Genomic DNA, 20,952 nt, shown 5'->3' with positions numbered 1-20,952 from the left:
AGAGAGAGACAAACGGGGGCGCGGGAAGAGGAGAGAGAGAGAGCAAGAGAGAGAGAGAGAGATAGTGAGAGAGAGAGACAGATAGAGAGAGAGAGACAAACGGAGGCGCGGGAAGAGGAGAGAGAGAGAGAGCAAGAGAGAGAGAGACAGATACAGCGATTCGAGCAATAACCTTGGCTCAAAGAGCATTCCTGTCTTCTCTCACCCTCAGGACAGGCCTGTGCTTAGCCAGGACCACAGTAGGCCTCAGTTCCCCTTTCTCACCCACAGGACAGGCCCCTGATCATTTTGACCTGACTAGGCCATAATGTCCCCACTCCACTTGCAGATCAGACACCTACTCAGCCAAACGTGGAGTGGGGTTCGTTAGCACCCCCCCACTCTCTCTATATCCAAAGTCAGAAGTCACATGACACCAGGTTATATTCCAACAGGTTTATTTGAAATTACATACTTTCAGAGATCTGCTCCTTCATCAGGTGAAGTCTCTGTGTCCATACTGCCTTCAGGGATCTGTTTGGGTAACACTGGTTTGAACTGGGAGCAATCCAGTTTTCAATGGCCTGGCCACAATCCCAAATCTGTACCTAAAACAGGAGCAGTTCACAGTGAGATACCACCAAGGGAGACAGAAAGAATCATGGAGATGTACAGCACAGAAAAAGACCCTTCGCTCCAACTCGTTCATGCGAACAGGATATCCGAAATTAATCTTATCCCAATTGCCAACATTTGACCCTCATCCTTCTAAAACTTTCCGATGAATCAATCATTTCAGATGCCTTTTAAAGGTTGGCATTGCACCAGATTCCACTACTTCATCTGACAGTTCCTTCCAAACACACACTAATCACTGGGCGGCACGGTGGCACATTGGTTAGCACTGCTGCCTCACAGCACCAGAGACCCGGGTTCAATTCCCGCCTCAGGCGAATGACTGTGTGGAGTTTGCACGTTCTCCCCGTGTCTGCGTGGGTTTCCTCCGGGTGCTCCGGTTTCCTCTCACCATTCAAAGATGTGCAGGGTCAGGTGAATTGGCCATACTAAATTGCCTGTAGTGTGAGGTAAGGGGTAAATGTAGGGGTATGGGTGGGTTGCGCTTCGGCGGGTCGGTGTGGACTTGTTGGGCCGAAGGGCCTGTTTCCACACTGTAATCTAATCTAATCCACTTGGATGAACAATGCTGTGTGTGTGTGTGGAAAGAATTCTCTCCGACTTTCAGCCTGCTGAGGGTATGGGTGGGTTGCGCTTCGGCGGGTCGGTGTGGACTTGTTGGCCCGAAGGGCCTGTTTCCACACTGTAATCTAATCTAATCCACTTGGATGAACAACGCTGTGTGTGTGTGTGTGGAAAGAATTCTCTCCGACTTTCAGCCTGCTGAGACACCTGGGAGTTCACAGAAGAACACGAGAATTAGGAGCAGGAAGAGGCCGCCTGGCCCTTCAAGCCAACTCCGACATTCGTTAAGATCATGGCTGATGTTTTCATGGACTCATCCATGCTCTCACCATATCCTTCAATTCCTTTATTGTTTTAAAAAAAAAATCTACCTTAGCTTTAAAAACGCTTACTGACATAGCGTCAACTACTTCACTGGGCACGGAATTCCATGGATTTATAACCCCCCCCACCCCGAGTAAAGAAGTTTCTTCCCAATTCAGCCCTAAATCTGCTCCCCTTAATTTTGAGGAGATACGCCTATGGAAAATAAAGAGCATGAGAGTTTGGGCAGGGTTAAAGCATGAAGGCCACTGGCAATCTGTGGTCTGTGGAAGGCAGAATGGGGTAAGAATATTAGAATGCTCTAACACCAATTAGCAGAGCAAGGCTGAGGCTGAAAGGTCACTATGGCGAGATGAGCTAACAGTTAGGAGAGGTAGTCTCCACGTTAAGTGCCATTATGACAAGATTGGGACCAGAAATATTTGGGACATGACATTAACTATCTAATTAATAGTTAATAGCGTCAGCTTGAGACAGAAGATTATTGTCATAGATAGAATAGCTAAATATCTAACGATGGCAGGTTAGTCTGGAATGGAAGATCACTGTAGCAGAGGTGATAGTAAATATCTAATCATGACATTAAGAAAAATATTAAGTAGGGTCTAGAATGAACGATCATTACTGCAAAAGTTAGCACTAAAATATGTAACGTGACATTAGAATAACATTAAGTAGAATGTACAACTGAAGAGATAATGGGAACTAACATCACTGGTTTACTGTGTAGCTAGAGTGAGGTACTTTGATTGATATAGTTGGACATGCTGATAAGCTAACAGAAACAATGATATAAAAAAACACAGACCCTGAGGTTCGTGGGCATTCGAGAATCTGCTTTCTCAGTGTCACGGTTTTTTGTTTACAAATAAAAGACCTACTCCTCGTCTCCTGATGATTCTCTACATTTTCCTCCACCACACGCCCTCTTGTCCTAGTTTCACCTGCCAGTGGAAACATGCTCCCTACTTCTGTCTTATCTATTCCCTTCACAACTTTATAAGATTCCCCCCCTCATTTTTCTGCATTCCAATGAACATAATCCCAGCCTACTCAGTCTGTCCTCATAAGCCAACCCCCTCAACTCCAGAATCAACCTATTGAACCTCCTCTGCACTCCTTCCAGTACCAGTACATACTCTCTCAAGTTAGGAGACCAAAACTGCACACAGTACTCTATGTGTGGCTTCACCAGCACGCTGTACAGCTGCAATTTAACCTCCCTGCTTTTAAAGTCAATTCCTTTAGCAATGAAGGACAAGATACCATTTGCCTTCCTAATTACTTGTTCTACCCGTAAACCAACCTTCAAGGATACCCAGGTCCCTCTGCATAGCAGCATACTGCAACTATTTACCATTCAAGTAATAATCCTTTTTCCTGTTACTCCAACTGAAATAGGTGACTTCACATTTACTAACAACGTATTCCATTCTTCCAGAACTTTGCTGACCCACTCAAAGTATCTACGTTCTCCTGTAAAGTTTTACAGTTCTCCGCACACTTCACTCCTTTTAGTGTCATCTGCAAATTTTGACACACTACACGTGGTCCCCAATTCCAAATTATCTACATAAGTTGTGAATAATTGTGGTCCCAACACTGATCCCTGAAGCACACCACTCATCACTGATTGCCAACCAGAATAGCACTCATTTATCCCCACTCTTTGCTCCCTGTTAGTCACCCAATCCTCTATCCATGCTAATACTTTGCCCCTAACATCATGCATCTTTATTTTATGCAGCAGTCTCATGAGCGGCATCTTGTTGAAGGCCTTTCGGAAAGTGGAAAATTACTGCCAGTCCACTTGCTATTTCTCCCGCCATCTCTTTTAATACCCTGGGATGTATTCCATCAGGAGCCAGGAGACTTGTCTATCCTTAGCTCCATTAGCTTGCCCAACACTACCTCTTCCGTAATAATGATTGCTTCCAGGTCCTCACCTACCTTCGTCTCTTTGTCAATTACTGGCAATGTTATTAGTGTCCTCCACTGTGAACACCGATACAAAATACCTGTTACATGCCTCGGTCATTTCATCATATCCTGTAACTTAGTACCTGTTCTCATCCTCTAAAGGACGAACGTTTACTTCAGCCATTCTTTTTTTGTTTATATATTTGCAGAAACATTTGCTATCTGTCTTTACATTCTGTGCTAGTTTTTCTCATGTTCTATCTTACTTTTCTTCATAGCTGTTTTTGTGGCTTTCTGTTGACCTTTAAAGTTTTCCCAATGTTCTGGTTTCATGTTGTTTTTGACAACCTTGTATGCCTTCTCTTCCAATTTGATAGCCTCCCTTATTTCCTTAGACACGCATGGCAGATTACAGTCCTTTCTTTTCATTGGAATATACTTTTGCTGAGCAATTTGAAAAATTGCTTTGGGAGTCCTCCACTGCTCGTCAACTGTGCCATCATAAAATCTTTGTTTCCGGTCTACTTTAGCCAAGTTCGCCCTCAATCTATTGTAGTTTCCCATTTTTAAGCACAGGATCCTGGGATTGGATTTTATGTTCACACTCTCCATCTAAATTCAACCATACTGTGATTGCTCCTTCCAAGACGATCACTAAATACGAGGTCTTTAATTGTTCCTGTCTCATTACACTGGACCAGGTCTAGGACAGCTTGCTCCCTCATTGGTTTCATTACATACTGTTCAAGAAAACAATCACGGTTGCACTCAATGAACTCCTCCTTAACGCTACCCTGACCGACCAATCGACATGTAGATTAAAATCCCCCATGATAATTACCGTACCATTTTTACAGGCATTAGATATTTCATTTCTTGCCCCCCCAAATGTGATGTTATTATGTGGTGGCCTATAGACTATGCCTATCAGTGACATTTTCTTCTTAGAATTTCTAATTTCCAACAAAATGGATTCAATAACATTCTCCAAAGAACATGTATCATTTCTCAGCTCAGCCCTCATGTCGTCCTTGAATATCAGAGCTACACCACATCCCTTACCTTCCTGTCCGCTCATCTGAATAATCTGATACCCCTGGATATTTAACTCCCAGTTGTGACCATCTGTAACCATGTCTCCGTAATAGCTACCAAATCATATTCAATTCATGATAATTGTGCTGTTAGCTCATCAACCTTGTTACAAATGCTGTGAGCATTTCGGTAAAGTGCCTTTATGCTAGCTTTTTTACCCTCATGATTTCCAACATATCTAATAATACCTGCTGAGTTATCCTTCCTTTTACTGCTTTCATAGTCTGCCTTATATTTAAACCCTCCTGCACACATGCTAACCTGCTGCTTACCTTTAATCTACCACTATAATTCCTGTTGTTTTAACTTTCCCTTCCCCTGACTCACCAGTTTAAAATCCTCATGACCACTCTTTTTATCCTTCTCACTGGAATACTAGTCCCAGATTGGTTCAGGCGGAGACCATCCCATTGGTACAGATGTCCCCGGTTCCAAAACTGATGCCAATCCTCCATGAAATGGAACCCCTCTTTCCCACACCACTCCCTTAGCCACATGTTTACTTCTCTAATTTTCTTATCCCTAAGCCAACTTGCACGTCGGTCAGGCAGTAACCGGGAGATTATAACCCTTGAGGACCCATTCCTTAATTCTGTTCCTAGTGCTCGATAATCCCCAAACAGGTCCTCCATCCTAACCTTGCCTATGTTGTTAGTCCCACTGTGAACCACAACAACTGGGTTCTCCCCATCCCACTCCAATATCCTTTCAAGACGGTTAGAGATGTCCTGCATCCTGGCACCAGGCAGGCAACACACTATGCGGGACTACCGATCCAGCTTGCAAAGGATACTATCTATCCCCCTAATTATAGAATTTCTTATAACTACCACTTGTCTTTTTGAGCCTCCCTCTGGAAGGGCCTTCAGTGCCATGGTGAGCTGGCTCATCCACCCCGCAGCCCTTTTCCTCATTCACACAGGAAGCAAGTATCTCATACCTGTTGAATAACGTCAAAAGTTGAGGCTCCTCCATTCCTGGACTCAGAATTTCCCTACCTGCCTCACTTGCAATCACACCCGGACCATGAACAATTTGAATCACTTAATCGATCAGGTGTGACTGCCTCCTGAAACAAAGCACCCAGGTAATTCTCCATCTGCCGGATGTGCCACAATATTTGAAGCTCAGATTTCAGATCATCAACTCTGAGCCAGAGTTCCTCCAGCAACCAACACTTGCTACAAATCTGGTCACTGCCGTTCACAATGGGATCAGCCAGCTCCCAGATCATACAGCTACAGCACATCACCAGCCGAGCCATCTCTACCTAGTTAATTATTTTATTACTTTACATAAATTTATGTGCTAAATAATTTCTAATACTTCACTGCTCTTTTTCAAATAACCAAAAAATATAATAAAAAAACAAGTAAATGTTTAACCAATCACATGATAGAAAAAAGAAATAGAAGTACGTTCGCTTATCGACACACCTGAGAGAAGCCTTTCATTTGTTCTGAGTGTGGGAAGGCATTCAATCAATCAGCCCACCCTGAGACATCTTGGCAGCCAGATGGAGGGCTAAATGTTGTAGTAGCACTGACAGTAGCTGTTGATTCTATCAAACATTAAGTAAACATTTGATGGTGGCTGGAGAAGAAAAAAAAAAGAGACATTTATTGACAGAGTGGAGTCAGCGGGCAGCACGGTGGCACAGTGGTTAGCACTGCTGCCTCACAGCGCCAGAGACCCGGGTTCAATTCCCGCCTCAGGTGACTGACTGTGTGGAGTTTACACATTCTCCCCATGTCTGCGTGGGTTTCCTCCCACAGTCCAAAGACGTGCAGGTCAGGTGAATTGGCCATGCTAAATTGCCCGTAGTGTTAGGTTAGGGGTAAGGGTGGGTTGCGCTTCGGCGGGTCGGTGTGGACTTGTTGGGCTGAAGGGCCCGTTTCCACACTAAGTAATCTAAATCTAAATTATAATAAAACTGCGCAAGTTTAGAGCACTGAAAAAGAAAAAAAAAGGTGATACCTACACACACACCACATGGGTGCTGGGGAAAATACCGCAGTTAGGCAGTAATGTGTTTGTGTGTGTGGGATTGGGGGAATAAAGAAATATTTACCAAAATAAAACTGCGCATACCTCCTGCAAGGTGAACAAGCAAGAGGCTAGAAACCAGGTAGCATCAGGAGAAGTCAATGCTTTGGGTCGAGGATCATTGGCACCACTTGGTTCTGTGTGTGTCGGGTTACACCCCAAAACGTTAACTTCTCCTGATAGTGCCTGACTTGCTGTGTTCTTCCAGCCTCCTGCTAATTCTAAAACAAGCAGCCAGAGGATGCATTGTTTGTAAGTTTCCAAAAGATTTTGGAATAGTCCGAGCAGATTAAAAAAAAACTGCCAAAGTCACTGTTTATTTGAAAAGGCGGGGAAAGCTCTTGGAATTTGAGAGAAACCAGATTAGCCACTGTGTCAGTCAGATTCTGGATTAGTGGTGCTGGAAGAGCACAGCAGTTCAGGCAGCATCCGAGGAGCAGCGAAATCGACGTTTCGGGCAAAAGCCCTTCTTATAAGATAACCTCGTGCGGGAGCACGAGGTGGCGCCAATGCAGCCATCAATGAGTCATCAATGTAGCGAAGGAAGGGGTGGGGAGTGGTGCCGGTGTAATTACGGAAGATCAACTGCTCTACGTAGCCAACAAAGAGACAGGCATAGCTGGGGCCCATACGTGTGCCCATGGCTACCCCTTTGGTCTGGAGGAAGTGGGAGGATTCGAAGGAGAAATTGTTAAGGGGGAGGACCAGTTCGGCCAAACGGCTTTTGCCCGAAACGTCGATTTCGCTGCTCCTTGGATGCTGTGCTCTTCCAGCACCACTGATCCAGAATCTGGTTTCCAGCATCTGCAGTCATTGAGTTTACCTTGTGTCAATCAGAGACAGGGGCGGATACAGCCCCGCCTCTCATTCACGCCGATTGGTTGGAGGACGACTCACTCCAGCTCGGGCGTCAGGCCCCGCCCGCCGGTCCTTATTGGTGCAGAGCCGCCGTCAATCAGCCGCGACCAGGCGTAATGGAGCATGCGCAGTGCCGGAACGGGCAGTTTTTCCCGGAGGGCTCCGTTTTTCAACATCATTGCGAGTGTGATTTCCCCTCAGGTTCGCGGAGGAAGTGCGCTGGAGATTTGGTAACCGCGTTCAAGAATAATTTGAATGCGCGCTGGGAACTTACCGGCGCGACGTTTGGACCGGCGACAGGCGCTCGGCGGATCAGCGGCGTCCATCTTGGCCGTGGGTGCAGGGGACTATGCGCATGCTCTCCACCGTGCTGGCGCCGGGCAACCAATCAGGGAGCTCAGCCTGCCCAGCCCCTCCCCCACAGCGTGACATCAGGCGTCAGCCCCTTCCGCGTTCTGATTGGTTGGAGGGGGGTGGGGAAGGCAGGCGAGCCCGAGGGCTGCAGCCTCTCCCTCCGCTCCGATGAATAGCCCAAAGACCAATAACAACAACTTGCAGGTCCAGCGTTTCCAGTCCCGAGGCTGCTTCTCCGGAACGTGATCATCTTTCATGGTCACCATCTTGATTATATGTGGAGCCGGACGTATGTTGTAGCTATCTTGCTGATTATAAGGGGTGGGCTAGAGAGAGATTGGATTGAATATACAATTGACGTGGAGAAGGGAGGGGGGGAAATGCCCCAGGACTTTGGATTTTGGCGCAGGGGTGTGTGTTTTGTGGGATTGGTGATTTACACTTTTGAGGAACAATGGAGTTTGCACACAAAATCGGAATTATTGGTTTTGAATTCCGATTCCTCCGCTTTTGATGATCAGTTTCGTAAACATCTTTTCCAAGGTGCTCGAAGAGGAAGATCATGATTGTCACTGCATTCGGGCTTTGCTGTCTGTGGTTGCCTGTGCTGCCCTGGCTATAACATTTCAACCATTTATTGTGAGTGAAAAATCACAAAGAGAAGCACACGTACCAGATTGAGTGTGTGTGTGTGTTTCAGTTCACTAACTGTGAAAACAGCTTTAACCAGTTCCATAGCTTTAAAAAAAGCATCACACTATTCAAAGCGGGAGAAACTCTCCACGTGTTCCGTTCACAACCTAGACAGACACGAGGACACCTGTGTTATGGAGAAACCGTGGAAATGTGAGGAATGTGGTAAAGGATTTGATTACCCATCCCTGTTGGAAAACCATCGACGGAATCACACTGGAGAGAGGCCTTTTATTTGCTCTGTGTGTGGAAAAGGATTTACTCAGTCATCTGGCCTTTGGTCACACCAGCGGGTTCACACTGAGGAGAAGCTGTTCAGCTGCGGTTCCTGTGGAAAGAGGTTCAGGCATTCTTCTGCTCTCACTGTGCACCAACGTACTCACAATGGAGAAAAACCATTCACCTGTTCGGCATGTGGGAAGAAATTTACTCATTTATCCACCTTGCAGGCACACCAACGAGTGCACACTGGGGAGAAGCCATTCACCTGCTCCAAATGTGGGAAGGATTTCACTCAGTTATCCACTCTCCAGATACACCAACGAGTTCACACTGAGGAGAAGCTGTTTGGCTGCACTTCCTGTGGAAAGAGGTTCAGGCATTCTTCTGCCCTCACTGTGCACCAACGCACTCACAGTGGAGAGAGGCCGTTCACTTGCACTGAGTGTGGGAAGAAATTCACTCAGTCCTTTCATCTTCAGGCACACCAGCGCATTCATACGGGCGAGAGACCATTCTCCTGCTCAGTGTGTGGGAAGGGATTTATTGTTTTACCCACCTTGCTGAGACACCAGCGAATTCACACTGATGAGAGGCCATTTAAATGCCCTAATTGTGAGAAGGGTTTTAAAAGTTCCCAGGAGCTTACGCTCCATCAACGTATTCACACCAATGAGAGGCCGTTCAGGTGCTCTCACTGTGGGGCTGGATTCAGGAGATCATCTGACCTCATTCTCCACCAACGCATTCACACTGGGGAGAGGCCATTCACCTGCTCTGAGTGTGGGAAGGGATTCACTAGGACAGCCAATCTTCTGAAACATCAGCGATTTCACACTGAGGAGAGACCATTCACCTGCTCGGAGTGTGGGAAAGGATTTACTCAGTCATCCACCTTGCTGACACACCAGCAAGTTCACATGATTGAAAGACCTTTTGAATGTCCAGACTGTGGAAAGTGCTTTAAAATTTCTGGGGAGCTGATGCGACATCAACGTGTTCACACCGATGAGAGACCATTTAGATGTTCTCAATGTGGGACTGGCTTCAAACAATCATCTCAACTCAGTATGCACAGGAGGATTCACACTGGGGAGAGGCCATTCACCTGCTCTGAGTGTGGGAAGGGGTTCACTCGATCGTCCCACCTGATGATGCACCAGCAAGTTCACACTGGGGAGAGGCCATTCACTTGCTCCAAGTGTGGGAAGAGATTCACTCATTCATCCAACCTGCGGAGACACCAGCGCGTTCACACAGGGGAGAAACCCTTTACCTGCTCTGAGTGTGGGAAAGGATTCACTCGGTCATCCAACCTTCTGACCCACCAGCGAGTTCATGAGTAACTGCAGTGATTGCAGTTAATCACAACCATGTTCATCAAGGTCTGTTTCTTCTGATGTTCATAAACTCCAGTCCTATTAAACAGAATTGTTGTGGTGCAGAATGAAGCCATTTGTCCCATTATGTCTGCATTAGCTCTCTGAATGATTATACTTAATGTAATTCTCCTCCATTTTTCCTGTAAATCTGTGCATTATTTCTTTAACTGTCAACTCACTACTTCTCAAGTGATGCAGTGGAACCCGTCTTGACAATGTTTCCAGGCAGTTATTCCAATTCTAGACCCTTAACTACACACTATGGAAAAAATGTTTTGTTTGCTTCATGTTTACCTCTTCTGCAAAACACTTTAAAACTGTGCCGTTTGTTTCACGATCCTTTTACAATCAAACAGTTTCTTGCTATCAATCTGTACACAATATTGATTTTGAAAACCTGTGACAAATGCCCTCTTAGTCGTCTTTCCAAGGGAACTATTCCTAAATAGCCTCATAACTGAAGATTTACATCCCAGAAAAATTACTGTAAATCCCTTCTGTACTCTCTCCAATGCATTCATATTCTTTGTAGTGTGGCATCCAAAATGATACCTAATATTCCAGCTGAGGTTAAACTAGTATCCATGTAAGTTCATCAACCTCCTTGTTCTTCTACTTTCTCTCGCTATCAATAAATCCAAGGATTCCATACATACTGGTAACATCTCTCTCCACCTGTCCTGCAACCTTTTAATGACTAATGCACACACGTGCCCAGGTCTCTCTGCTCATGGATATATTTACAGTAGTGCACTTTATTTTAAACTGTCTCTCCATGCACTTTACCAAAAGGTAACACCTCACTGTTCTCCACATTGAACTTTACCTACTAGTTATCCTCTCACTCTAGCAACTTGACAATGTACTTTGGAAGTTCTACACTCTCCTGCTCACTGTTTACATTGCTTTCAGGTTTTGATTCATTGGCAAACAATAAAGTTATCCCCTGCACATCAAGGTCTAAATCATTTCCGTTTATGCCAGAAAAAGCAAACATTGTGGCACCAATGTTTGCAGATCGCTACTGTAAATCTTCCGGTTGAAGAGAAAATTCATTAACAATTACTGCGTCTTTCCCATCACTCAGCAAATTCTGTGCCCGTGTGGCTCATGTTTCTTTTATTCTATGAGCTTTAACTTTATCCAGTTTGACACTGCAGCAAACAGCATTCAGAAGTCTATGTGCACCACAGTAACAGCATCACCTTTATTTCTGTTCAATATCTTGCTTTGGGATTTCCAGTATTTGTCTCATTACAGACCTTCAGGATCATTGAAGATTTAATCTCTCAGCAGCAATTACTGCAGCTGAAATGAGCAGATTATAATTCAGCAGTTGTTTATTTTTCATTATCAAATTGATTCAAATCACTTTTGGGTATTATTGTAAATGTGCTGTTGAGGAAAGCGATGGGACTCTTCAATACATCTCTTCCATCTGGTCCTATATAAACCTTCTGTTTGTTGTATCGTCATTCAGTTCTAAATAAGATTGGCCGAGGCCATGGAGGACTCACTGCTTACCATCTTATCAGATCACATATTCCTTTGCTCAGAAACTGCAGCATGGGATTTAAAACAAGCTGATGGAGTTGGAAGTATAACCCAGTCATTCAACATAATCACTGATTGATGAATTCTTCAACTATCATGAATTGACACTCATGACGTATTTGATCATGTGTTTCTGACTGGTGACTAATTAACACATTTGGTTAACTGAAGGATGTCTTCTTCAATTAAATATTAGTCTTAAAATGATTCCCTTCACCTTCTTAGCAATTTCTAATGACTCACTCAAAGGTGTCTGTCTCCTTATGCCCACCTGCATGATCCCAATGTCTTCAGTAGTTATCAGATTATTAATATACGTTCTCTTTAAAAGTTCATAGACAAAGGTAGAAACGTATCCAAGGCAACATACGAATATACTGCATCTTTTTAGTTTTCTTTATTTGTATTATGCAACAAGGTGAGGGAAAATAAACCATTTTAAATCAAGGACTGTGGAAGTGGTTGCTTCACTTTGGAAAAACAAGTTACTAGTAATCATTGTGAGTTGTGCTGACACTGTTGATTGATTCAATGGTGTGTGTGTGTGTGTATAAAATTGCCAAGGGGGTTTCAGAGTTTGAACTATTAGAGTTATGTGTTGGTGATACATGTTTTGTTGCCAATGATTAGAAATAATTTACTTGTTATAAGCTGTAGTTCTTAACACATACTGAAACATGGTCAGTACTTTCTGCTAAACTGAGTCCATCAGAGGGGTAAATTGGAGACTTCGAGTACTCCGATTAAACCTTTATATATGAAGATGATCCAAGAAGTAGTGGGGCTAGAGTATTACCACTATCCCAGATGGGTGATGACAACTCATCAAATTGTTACTCCTATCTATACTTTTCTTTCAGTAGAACATACATCAAAAACATTTAGTATTTTCAGTTCAACTGGACTCAAAGTGGGCTAATCCAGTTTCCATTCAGTGATGTTCTGTTTTCCTTAATTCAATCTGTTACCGTAAATCACCTCCTTTCAGGATAGGCAGCATGGTGGCTCATGGGCAACACAGTGGCTCAGTGGTTAGCATTGCTGCCTCACAGTACCAGGGACCCAGGTTTAATTCCAGCCTCAGGTGACTGTGTGGGTAGAGTTTGCACATTCTCCCCAAGTCTGCATGGGATTCCTCCAGGTGCTCTGGTTTCCTCCCATCATCCAGAGATTTGCAGGTTAGGTGAATTGGCCAGACTAAATTACCCATAGTGCTCAGGGAAGTGTAGGTTAAGTGCATTAGTCAGGGGTAAATATAGGGGAATGGGTTTGGGAAGATTAATCTTCAGTGGGTCGGTGTGGACTTGGTCCTAATGGCCTGTTTTCACACTGTAGAGATTCAATAATTCTATGATAAAACTTTAAACATCCAATTAGTTATATTTTCCTACCATTTTTGTCACCCCTGTAGAAATATTGCTGCCCAAAATTAAGTTTCAAATAAAAGTCATGTTCTATTGATTGCATGTATTAACCCTATTTGTTTCTTTATTTTATTTGGTCAATATTACTTTGAACTAACCTGGCAAATTGTGTCTGACAATTTTTTAATCAAAGGTGGCCCAATTTCAGACAACTGACAGGTTTTCTTAATCAAATTAGATTCCCTACAGTGTGGAAACAGTCCTTTCGGCCCAACAAGTCCACACCAACCCTCCGAAGAGTAACCCACCCAGACCCATTTCTCTTTGACCAATGCACCCAACACTATGGGCAATTTAGCATGGCAAATGCATCTGACCAGCACATCTTTGGAATGCGGGAGGAAACCAAAGCACCCAGAGGAAACCCACACAGACACTGGGAGAATGTGCAAACTCCACACAGACAATCACCCAAGCCTGGGTCCCTGGCACTGGGAGACAGCAGTGCTGACCACTGAGCCACCGTGCTGCCTGGTAATCTTGATTATTTTCTCCAAGATGATGTTGAATATTTCTGTACCATGTAGCACCTAGAAAGTTTGTCATGTGAGTGTCCTTTAAAAATGGAATGTTTCCAAAGCATGAGACTCATACCACTATTTCGGTGGTATTTCAAAACGAGTAGTAACAGTCATGACATCACACCATCCTGGTGTTAAATCATACATGCACTGATTTTTTTCTCTTCACGGTGGGGTAGGTGGTTTTGTGTCAAATATCATTTGAATCAATCAGAAACAGTTTACTTGAAAAGACTGGTTTGTTTCAAATTGATCAATATCTGTACTGACTTTGGATTTGCTCAGGTCAGGAAGAATAGGAGAAGGCTCTACATCCAGGCACAGAGATCGATTTCACCTGCCAGTAGGGTGATAAAGCACAACATTTAGTCACAAAAAGATGGGGTACTGGGCTAATGGTCGGATACTTGGTAGTGTGGATGAGCAGAGGGATCTTGGTGTCCACTGGGGTCATGTTGCAGTTGTATAAGACTCTGGTGCGGCCGCATCTGGAGTATTGTGTACAGTTTTGGTCGCCATACTATAGGAAGGATGTGGAGGCACTGGAACGGGTGCAGAGGAGGTTTACCAGGATGTTACATGGTATGGTAGGAAGATCGTATGAGGAAAGGCTGAGGCACTTGGGGCTGTTTTCATTGGAGAAAAGAAAGTTTAGGCGTGACTTGATAGAGGTGTACAAGATGATTAGGGGTTTAGATAGGGTAGCGAGTTGTGAGTTCATGGAATGCCCTGCCAGTAGCAGTGGTGGACTCTTCCTCTTTATGGGCATTTAAACGGGCATTGGATAGGCATATGGAGGATAGTGGGCTAGTGTAGGTTAGGTGGGCTTGGATCGGCGCAACATCGAGGGCCAAAGGGCCTATACTACTCTGTATTTTTCTATGTTCTATGTTCTATCAAGAAAACTGATACCTCCAGAAACAGACATCTGTATTCTCTTGGGGACAAGTAAAGCTTTGTGAGGAGACCCAAATTAAAGCAAAATTCTGCGAACGCTGGAAATCTAAAACAAACGTAGAGTATGAAAGATTACAGGATTCACACTACAGCGAAGTTTAAAGGGCATGTGTGTGGGCAGTGATTCACTGAGACACGTGACTCCAGCAGTTCAAATCCGTTACCACCGCTGCTGTTTCAGTAATGCACCATCAAATCATTTTCTCCTCGTTTCTGATGGGTAAAGGGTGATCCATTTAGTTGGATTTTTGTTTACCTTGCCTATTTGCTTTGCTATTTGAATCTCTGGCCCCGTGTCGACCCGTAAAAGCAGAACAAGTGACAGCGTGCATTCTTGAAAAGGTTCATGGCGGTGCCGTTACCCATCAGACCCCGCGGTGGTGAGAGTCACCTATCCCACATCAAAGGGAACGCAGTGCGCAGGCGCGGTGTCTGGCGCATGGGCAGCGCTGTCCGGGATTCTGGGGCCCGTGTGGAGGGAGCGATGCAGCCAGCAGCTGGACGGAGCTGATCCCTATGTGAACAGGGTGTGTGGGGGTAGTAAAGGTGTGCTCCCGGTCCTGGGTTTGCAGAGAGTGATGGCAGTGAGCTGGAACGACAGACATTGGTTTTTATAAACTTCTGTTCCAGGGAAGGGGAGAATCTGCAAGTTGCATCCCAGAGAAACGTATATCTGTTCGCATCTTCTCTACTGACACAGATGGAGTTTATACAATAATGCAGGCTTTGGAAAGATTGAACAGATTGGGGCTTTTAAGAACACTGTGCAGTGAACTGACTTGAGCATTTTAAACTGCTGTATGTTTTAGACGGGGTCAATACGTAGAGCATGCTTCCATATTAAATCTCTTTACTCAGTGAATGACTAAAATGTGCAATTTATAGGAAATAGTGCCGACAAAGAGCGGAGAGATCTTCAAAAGTAAACTAGATAAATCTGAGAGGGGGAAGGGATTAGAAAAATAAGTCAGTAGACGGCGATGAAATTAAGGAAATGGGAGGGTAAACATGAAAACAGCAGAGTAATTAGGCTGTATAGCCTTTTTCTTTCTTTCATATTCTTAAATATGTCATACTAAACTGTTTTTGCAGGGTATTCAGAAGGTGAAAAATGCATCACATCAAAATCTGACAGAGCCATTCAGTTAATCAGAATCTGAATATTATTGGCCTCTGAAGACACATCATCTGTAAGAAAAGATTTAAACATCAGTGTGACAGTAAAAGATCTGAGACACACACACACACCTGAAGGAGAGTGTTCCAGTGAATGGACGGTGGGAAGAGCATTAACCGGCTGCTTGGCATGAAAAATAATTACACCATCCACAACAGGGAGAGACCATCAATGTGTTCTGTCTTTCAAGATCAATTTCAGTCAATCATTGAACCTGGAGTGAATTAAGGACACTGACACTATGGAGAAACCATGGAAATGTGGGGACTGTGGGAAGGGATTCAGTTACCCATCAGGGTTGGAAACCCATCAACGCAGTCACACTGGGGAGAGGCCATTCAGCTGCACTGTGTGTGGGAAAGGATTCACTCAGTCATCCAGCCTCTATACACACCAGCACGTTCACACTGGGGAGAAGCCATTCACCTGCTCTGTGTGTGGGCAGGGATTTAATGCTTTATCAACCCTCCGGACCCACGAGCAGGTTCACTCTGATGAGAGACCATTTAAATGTTCTGACTGTGAGAAGAGTTTTAAAAGCAGAAAGGATATATTGATACATCAACGCAGTCACACTGGGGAGAGACCGTTCATCTGTAAAGTGTGTGGGAAAGGGTTCACTCAGTCATCCCACCTCTTGACACACCAACTTGTTCACACTGATGAGAGACCTTTTAAATGTTCTGACTGTGAGAAGAGCTTTAAAAGTAAAAAGGATTTACTGAACCACCAACGCGCTTTAACTGGGGAGAGACCGTTCATCTGCTCAGTTTGTGGGAAGGGATTCACTAATTCATCCTACCTTCTGACACATCAATTTGTTCACACTGATGAGAGACCTTTTGAATGTCCCGACTGTGAGAAGAAATTCAAATGCAGAAAGCATTTGCTTAAACACCAGTACACCCACACTGGAGAGAGGCCATTCTCCTGCTCTATCTGTGGGAAAGGATTCACTCGATTATCCCACTTGCTGAGACACCATCGAGTTCACACAGGGGAGAGGCCATTCTCGTGTGCTGACTGCAAACAGGAATTTGTTGACTCATCTGACCTTGTGATCCACCAGCGAGTTCACAGTGGGGAGAGACCATACACCTGCTCGTTGTGTGGCAAGAAATTTACTCAGTCATCCCACCTCACAACACACCAACTTGTTCACACTGATGAGAGACCCTTTCAATGCTCTGACTGCGAGAAGAGGTTTAAAAGTAAACAGAATCTGATGAAACATCAACAAATTCACAATGGGGAGGGACCATTCATCTGCTCCGTGTGCAGGAAAGGATTTGCTCAATCACACAACCTCCTGAGACACCAGCAACTTCACCTGCAAGAGCAGCAATTATATACTGCTGTTATTGCTGATGTTAACTGCATCCAGAAATGAACCTGGTCTGGCTGCTGATTTCCAATGGGATTCCACAGTTTTGTGGTATATATCAAGGATTTAGACTTCGATGTAGAGCCCATGATGAATAAATTTGTAACTATCACAGATGTTGGTCAGGTGTTGGTTAATGAGGAAGAAAGCTGCAGACTGCGTGATGTCAATGGATGACTCAAACAGGTAGAAACATGGCCAATGGGATTCATTCTGGAGATAACGAATCTAAAAGGGCAGGGGGCCAACAGGGCAAAGTAAATGCTGAATAATTGCTGGGCACTGAGGAGTAGAGAGTGCTTCCTCTGAGTGACCTCCACAAATCTGTGAAGGTGGCTGGACTGTTAGTTACAGAGGTCAGTAGGGCATTTGAATCATTCCAGAAGATAAGACCACGGAGGTAATATTGGAACTTTAGTAAACACTAGTTAGAGCACAGCTGGAGTAGTAAGGGTAGTTCTTGTCCTTACATTAACCAACAAGAAATTAAGACTAGATTAATTATCATAAAACTGAAGTCAATTTATTTATATAATTACAGTCAGTGTTGAATGCAACAAGTATAGCTGATAAAGATAAAGCTAACCTACAAGCGATTATAACAGTGAGAATAGCTGAACTTTCTCAGCAAATTAAAATCTGTGTTTCAATAATAATAATTAAGAAAAACATTTTGGTTACCTTCCTATAAAATAAGGTGACTTCTGTGTAATTGATTGGTGAATAGCTGATTAAACCTTTCTTTATTTTAATCTGAAATTTATTTAGAATTAGTTAAGAAGTAAACACATGGTAAAGAATCCCAGTGCCATGGACTGCACATTAATTTCCATGTGGGAAAGTCAGGATAGTTAGTGATAGGTTGCATATTTAACTTAGTTCCAAATTTCTGTCTTTTTCCCGTTCCTTTTTCAGTAGATTCGCATGCCCGCACCATGATAAGAGAGTTACCTTATAAGCACGAATCTGTTAGTACTGATCAGGTTTACTAAACTGGACTGGTCCCATTTGCCTATAACTTTCCCATCCATGTACTTGTCCAGATATATTTTAAATGATGTATTTCTGCCCACCTCTACCACTACCTCTGGCAGCTCATTCCATACACTCACCACCCTCTGTGTGAAAGGTTGCCCCTCCGGACAATGTTCCATCTTTCTCCTCTCAACTCTTAGCCTCTAGTTCTGAACTCCTCTACACTGGGGAAAAAGACCTTCGCTATTCACCTGATCTCTGTCCCACATGATTTTATAAACCTCTGTAATGTCATCCCCTCAGCTTCTTATACTTCAACGAAATATGTCCATGTGATCTAACCTCTTCTTATAATTCAAACCTTCCAACCTAGCTAACATCCGAGCAAATCGCTTTTGCACCCTTTGCAGGTTAATAACATCCTTTCCATGCCAGGGTGACCAGAATTGTATGCAGTACTCCAAATTTGGCCTCACCAATGTCTTCTATAGCTGTACTGTGGCATGCCAACTCGTGTACTCGGTTCTCTGACCAGTGAAGCTAAGCATGCCAAATACCTTCTTCATCTCTCTGTGATGCCAGGGACACAATGCTTGTGATGGACGATAACACTCATTTGACCACAGCTAAAGCATTGCACTTAGTTCTGGTCCCCATATTCCAGGATAGATGTCATCACACCAGACACAGGCAGTGGAGATTGATGAGGATTTTTCCAGGGTTGAAGAATTTTAGGTCAGAGGAAAGATTTGACAGGCTGGGGTTATTTTCTGTGGAAAATGAGACCGAAGTGATATTTAATTGAAGCGATAAGATTATGAGGATTCCATATAGAGTAGAAAGGATTGAGCTATTCATTAACAAGGAGGTCAGTACCTGGAGGCTTTAGATTTAAAGTAATTCACAGGAAGAGGGGGAGGGGAGAAATCATTTCACCCAGAGATGGTGGCAAGTTGGAACTCTGTACATCTCTACGACTCTATAACTCACTGTGTGATGGGGTGGTAGAGGCAGTAACCCTCAACATACTTTAAAAAAACACACACATGGATATGCATGAAATGTAAAATGTACAGGGCTGTGGACTATGATCTGCAGAATGGGATCAGCCTGGATAGTTGTCTTTCAGCCACACAAACATGATGGGCCAAATGGCCTCGATCTGTGCTGTACCTTTTGTATGTTTATATTCTAACCTTTTGGTGTTTGTTTCTGATGATGTTAATAGCCCCTTATATTGGACTAGAATATTCTGGAGAAATATCAAATAAAGTAGCTTTGGTTCAAAAACGTCATTGTCGGTTATTGTATTTCTCCCCTCAGTGTTTAACATCACCTGGAGCTCAGAAAAGACAATCTGCGGGAGGATCGTATGGTAACAACAGAACTTCAGCCTGGACACATCCTTCAGGATCATGCTGTGGGGGACAAATGGTGCTTCAATATTTATTGTTTCTTTTCATTGACAGCAAAGCGCTGGTGTGAGTTAGTCCTGTGGTGTGTGAGAAATGTATCCCAGCCACTGTCTGTCTTCCATAGCTCAGTCCTCCAGGACACACAGCAGTAACTCTCTAAACTGCAAGGATCTGTTTTGGGGTCACTGCTGTTTGTCATTTTTCTAAATGGCCTGAATGAGAGTGTAGAAGGATGGGTTAGTAAATTTTCAGAAGACACTAAAATCCGTGGAGTTGTGGATAGTGCTGAAGGATGTTTCAGGTTACAGAGGGACAGAGCTGGGTTGAGAGGTGGCAAATAGAGTTTAATGCGGAAAAGTGTGAAGTGATTCACTTTGGAAGGAGTTACAGGAATGCAGAGTGCTGGGTTAATGGTAAGGTTCTTGGTTGTGGAGATGAACAGAGAGGTCTCTGTGTCCATGTGCATAGATCCCTGTTAAGAAGGCATACAGTGTGTTAGCTTTTATTAGATTAGATTAGATTACTTACAGTGTGGAAACAGGCCTTTCGGCCCAACAAGTCCATACCAACCCTCCGAAGAGCAACCCACCCAGACCCATTCCTCGACATTTACCCCTTCACCTAACACTACGGGCAATTAAGCATAGCCAATTCACCTAACCTGCACATTTTTGGATTGTGGGAGGAAACCCACACAGACACAGGGAGAATGTGCAAACTCCACACACCATTGCCTGAGGTGGGAATTGAACCCGGGTCTCTGGCGCTGTGAGGCAGCAGTGCTAACCACTACGCCACCGTGCCACCCAAAGGATGTTGCCTGATATGGAGGAAAGATCTTATAAGGAAAGGCTGAGGGACTTGAGGCTGTTTTCGTTAGAGAGAAGAAGGTTGAGAGGTGATTTAATTGAGACATATAAGATAATCAGAGGGTTAAATAGGGTGCACAGTGAGAGCTTTTATCCCTCAGATGGTGATGACTAGCGCGAGGGGGCATAGCTTTAAATTGACAGGTGATAGATATAGGACAGATGTCAGAGGTAGTTTCTTTACTCAGACAGCAGTAGGGGTGTGGAACGCACTGCCTGCAACAGTAGTAGACACGCCAACTTTAAGGGCATTTAAATGGTCATTGAATAAACATGTGGATGAAAGTGGAATAGCGTAAGATAGATCGGCTTCAGATTGTTGCACCCACCTGTGGAACCATCAAAGGCGAAAGGTTCTGTACTGCGCTGTAATGTTCTATGTTATAAGCCCAGTTGTAAATGAGAGAGATGCTGGAAATGTGCTTCAGATCAAAGATTAGTGTAAAACTGTGATCTGTTCCTGTTTGGAAGTGAACCTGTAGATTTAAGTTTTCTGCACACTGGAAAAGATAAAACCAAGTTTGGCAATCCAAGTTGACCTAGAAATTATATGTCACCAAGAATATGACCATTGGGAGATTGACAGATATTAACTTACACTTTTAA

The 20,952-nt window shown here is 43.9% G+C and overlaps 1 protein-coding gene and 1 long non-coding RNA gene across 4 annotated transcripts; one reads left to right on the top strand and one right to left on the bottom strand.

Moving 5' to 3' along the window:
* Positions 1 to 423: 423 nt before the first annotated feature.
* LOC122543610 lies at positions 424 to 7,790 on the bottom strand. The gene is made up of 3 exons (XR_006310116.1): positions 7,697 to 7,790; positions 5,955 to 6,111; positions 424 to 587 (listed from the first exon to the last, which is right to left on the bottom strand). It is a non-coding gene; the product is annotated as an uncharacterized LOC122543610 (long non-coding RNA).
* A 79-nt stretch (positions 7,791 to 7,869) lies between these two features.
* On the top strand, positions 7,870 to 19,578 carry LOC122543595 (zinc finger protein 234-like). 3 transcript variants are annotated; one of them, XM_043682417.1, is made up of 2 exons: positions 7,870 to 10,073; positions 15,619 to 19,578. In XM_043682417.1, the coding sequence occupies exon 1, from the start codon at positions 8,604 to 8,606 to the stop codon at positions 10,032 to 10,034; it is 1,431 nt and encodes a 476-aa protein (XP_043538352.1). In that variant the 5' UTR covers positions 7,870 to 8,603; the 3' UTR covers positions 10,035 to 10,073; positions 15,619 to 19,578. The 3 variants fall into 3 exon arrangements, with proteins under 3 accessions (XP_043538352.1, XP_043538353.1, XP_043538354.1); XM_043682418.1 differs by lacking the exon at positions 7,870 to 10,073 and adding an exon at positions 14,911 to 15,053; XM_043682419.1 differs by lacking the exon at positions 7,870 to 10,073 and adding an exon at positions 14,911 to 15,072.
* The last annotated feature ends 1,374 nt before the right edge of the window (positions 19,579 to 20,952 follow it).

This window comes from Chiloscyllium plagiosum, chromosome 44 (assembly GCF_004010195.1).
Source record: "Chiloscyllium plagiosum isolate BGI_BamShark_2017 chromosome 44, ASM401019v2, whole genome shotgun sequence".
In the NCBI taxonomy this organism is placed as follows: Eukaryota; Metazoa; Chordata; class Chondrichthyes; order Orectolobiformes; family Hemiscylliidae; genus Chiloscyllium; species Chiloscyllium plagiosum.
This window is presented reverse-complemented; position numbering and strand designations above follow the sequence as displayed.